Source organism: Diaporthe amygdali, assembly GCF_026229845.1.
Source record: "Diaporthe amygdali strain CAA958 chromosome Unknown NODE_2_length_3802984_cov_64_841326, whole genome shotgun sequence".
In the NCBI taxonomy this organism is placed as follows: Eukaryota; Fungi; Ascomycota; class Sordariomycetes; order Diaporthales; family Diaporthaceae; genus Diaporthe; species Diaporthe amygdali.
The window spans coordinates 2,714,415-2,716,864 of NW_026517022.1; the positions used below are offsets into that span (position 1 = coordinate 2,714,415).

The following is a 2,450-nucleotide window of genomic DNA, read 5'->3' on the forward strand; positions in this document are numbered from 1 at the left end:
CTTCCAAATTACCCATCCATGCCCGAGCAGCCAAGTTAATCCATGGCAGACAATCTTCCAAACAATCGGGGGGTATCATAGTAGTTCGAGAAAAGCAAACCGAGCTGTCGACGAGTGAGGATGCTGGAAAGTCGAAAGAAGATTAAGAAAACGCGTGCTTCAGAAACGGATGGATCAAGACTGTCCAGCAGAGATGCATCGATGCCGTCCGTTGGCCTAGCCACTGTCGCATGTGGCCCTGTAAGCCAGCTCGTCGTCGCGCAAGGGCGAGGTCTCCGGTGAACCGCCGTTGATCGAGTCCCGAGCTCCAGATATCACCTGCGCATGGCTTTCGAGCCAGCTCCGCACCGTAACGAATCCTCCTCAAGCCTCCTAGCCCTCCTAGGTCCGTCGGTTCAGGCGTCCGAGCATGTTCTGATCGATGTCGCGGCTTGAGTCAGAGCTTGGCGGAGGGCGTGGTGGAGGGTGTTCCATCAAGCTGCTTAGGGCCATAACACTGCCTCCTTGCTGCCCAGATTGAGGCGCATTAGGGCTCTCTCGGCGCTGACCAGGAGTCGAGGTTCTGTCAGGCGGCGGGTACTCGTACTGAGGCGGTGTACCACCGGGCGCAGAGGACGCAGGAGAGCGTCGTCGAGGGTCAGGTTCACCGTATACGTGCGGAGGAGGGAGGCGTTGCCCGTGCTCCTCTTCGTGCAATCGACGCTGTGGGACTCCACTTCTGTCCTCCGGAGGTGGAGGGTAGTAAGACCCCGTGGGCGAGGGCAGCGCATAGTTGTCCGAAGGCGGGTACGGCTGCTGCGAGCCACCGGCGGGTGGCTGAGGCGCCCCTCCAGGTTGTGCTGGTTGTGCTCCTCCTTGCGGCAACGGCTGTCCAAAGGCGCCAAACAAAGGCGTCCCAGGGGGAACACCACCGGGCACAGCTGAAACGGGCACAAAAGCAGTGGTCGAGGACGAGGAAACCGGCTGGAAAATGCACTCATTGCCCGTCTTTCTGCAGTTTGTACATTTCCCATCGGGAGTCTGGCTGTAGCCACTGCAACGTATCTACAAGCGCCAAGTCAGCAAAACAAGCTAATCACACACAAAATTCTCTGGCTGATGTGAGAGAGAGATCGTCTGCTACTAACTTTCCGTTTGCGGCAGTAACGACATGCTATCGAAGTTCTCTGTCGCGGTGCTGCCTGTTGTGGGGGGCCGCCTGGACCGCGTGCAAACTCGGGAGGATAAGCACCGTAGGGAGGCCCAGAAGGCGGTCGGTAGCCGCCATAGTTGTAAGGCTCGGGCTGAGGATGTGGCGGAAAGGATCCGCCGCGTGAATAATAATCGCGTGGCTCAACGCCGTAGTGTCGCTGATCCGGAGGTGCCTGGACAGGAGGCAGGTTATACATACCGCCAGGCGGAGCAGGATAGCCGTTTGGACCACCAGTGGGAGAAGCAGAGTAGGTCCCTCGTGATCTGGGGTCTGGAGGTGGCGGGTAGCGGCTTCCACCATAGGCCGGGTGAGCGTCATGGATTGGTGGGAGAGTCACGGTCGCCCCAGGAGGAGGAGGCAAGTGGTGATAGGGTGGTCTTGAGCGATCGTCTTCTTCACCAGGAGGCGGTGGATAGGCGGACTCTTGGGTTTCTCGAGGGGGATGGCCCCTGCCGCCTTCCTGATCTGACATCCTAAACTGGCGGACTATGCTCGGCGCCAGCCTGACAACAGCTCGAACAAGTCGAACGGACAAGCTTGCAGGAGAGCTGTCAGGGGTGTGTTACTTTCAAGATGGATCTAGGAGCAGCTGCTTTGTGATAGTGAATGCGACCGCGCAAGTCGTGTCAATTAAATGACCTGGCTGGTGTTGGTGGTGGTATTCGCAATAGCAGTAGCACAGGTAACAGTCGTACTAGTCGTGGCGGTTATTTATGAGGATCACGCTTGTCGCACAACCCAAAGATGATGCTGCACGCACCAGGGGTTGAGGTGGACGTGATCGAGACGGGGCGCAGACCCCAGTCAATTGATGGTTGCGGATGGAATGGTGTTGTGTTGTGTTGTATTGTTTTGTGCTGTGCTGTGCGGTGCGGTGTGCTGTTGTGTGTGTTTGTGTGTGTGGTATGTGGTGTGTGCGTGTGTGTATGAGTAGTGGTGGTGTGTCGAGGATGAGGTTGCGCAAAGGAAAAAAGAGGGTTCTCTCTTTATCACTTTGGGGTTGCTGCTGGCAATTTGGCAAAATTTGGAAGGGGCCGATGCAAAATTCCCAAAGTGTGGAGAAGTTTCCCTTGGGCGGATTCGGGGCGGGAACACCCTTCCTTATAGTCGGAAACTCCCTCGTCAGGCTTCGGGGCGTGTAGTCGCAACCGCAAGTCGCAGCAGCAGCAGCAGCAGTAGCAGCAGTACCAGTAGTAGCAGCAGCCCAGCAGTTGCGGTTGCAGTCTGCAAGTGTGTGCAGGTGCGGTACGGTGCGGTA

At 57.3% G+C, this 2,450-nt stretch overlaps 1 protein-coding gene across 1 annotated transcript; it reads right to left on the bottom strand.

The window, feature by feature from the left end:
- Positions 1–381: 381 nt before the first annotated feature.
- J7T55_012172 (C6 zinc finger domain-containing protein) lies at positions 382–1,664 on the bottom strand (the record flags this gene model as incomplete). The annotated part of the gene is made up of 2 exons (XM_053137031.1): positions 382–1,044; positions 1,128–1,664. 2 exons carry the CDS (start codon positions 1,662–1,664, stop codon positions 382–384), a joined length of 1,200 nt encoding a protein of 399 aa, XP_052999973.1.
- Positions 1,665–2,450: the final 786 nt, after the last annotated feature.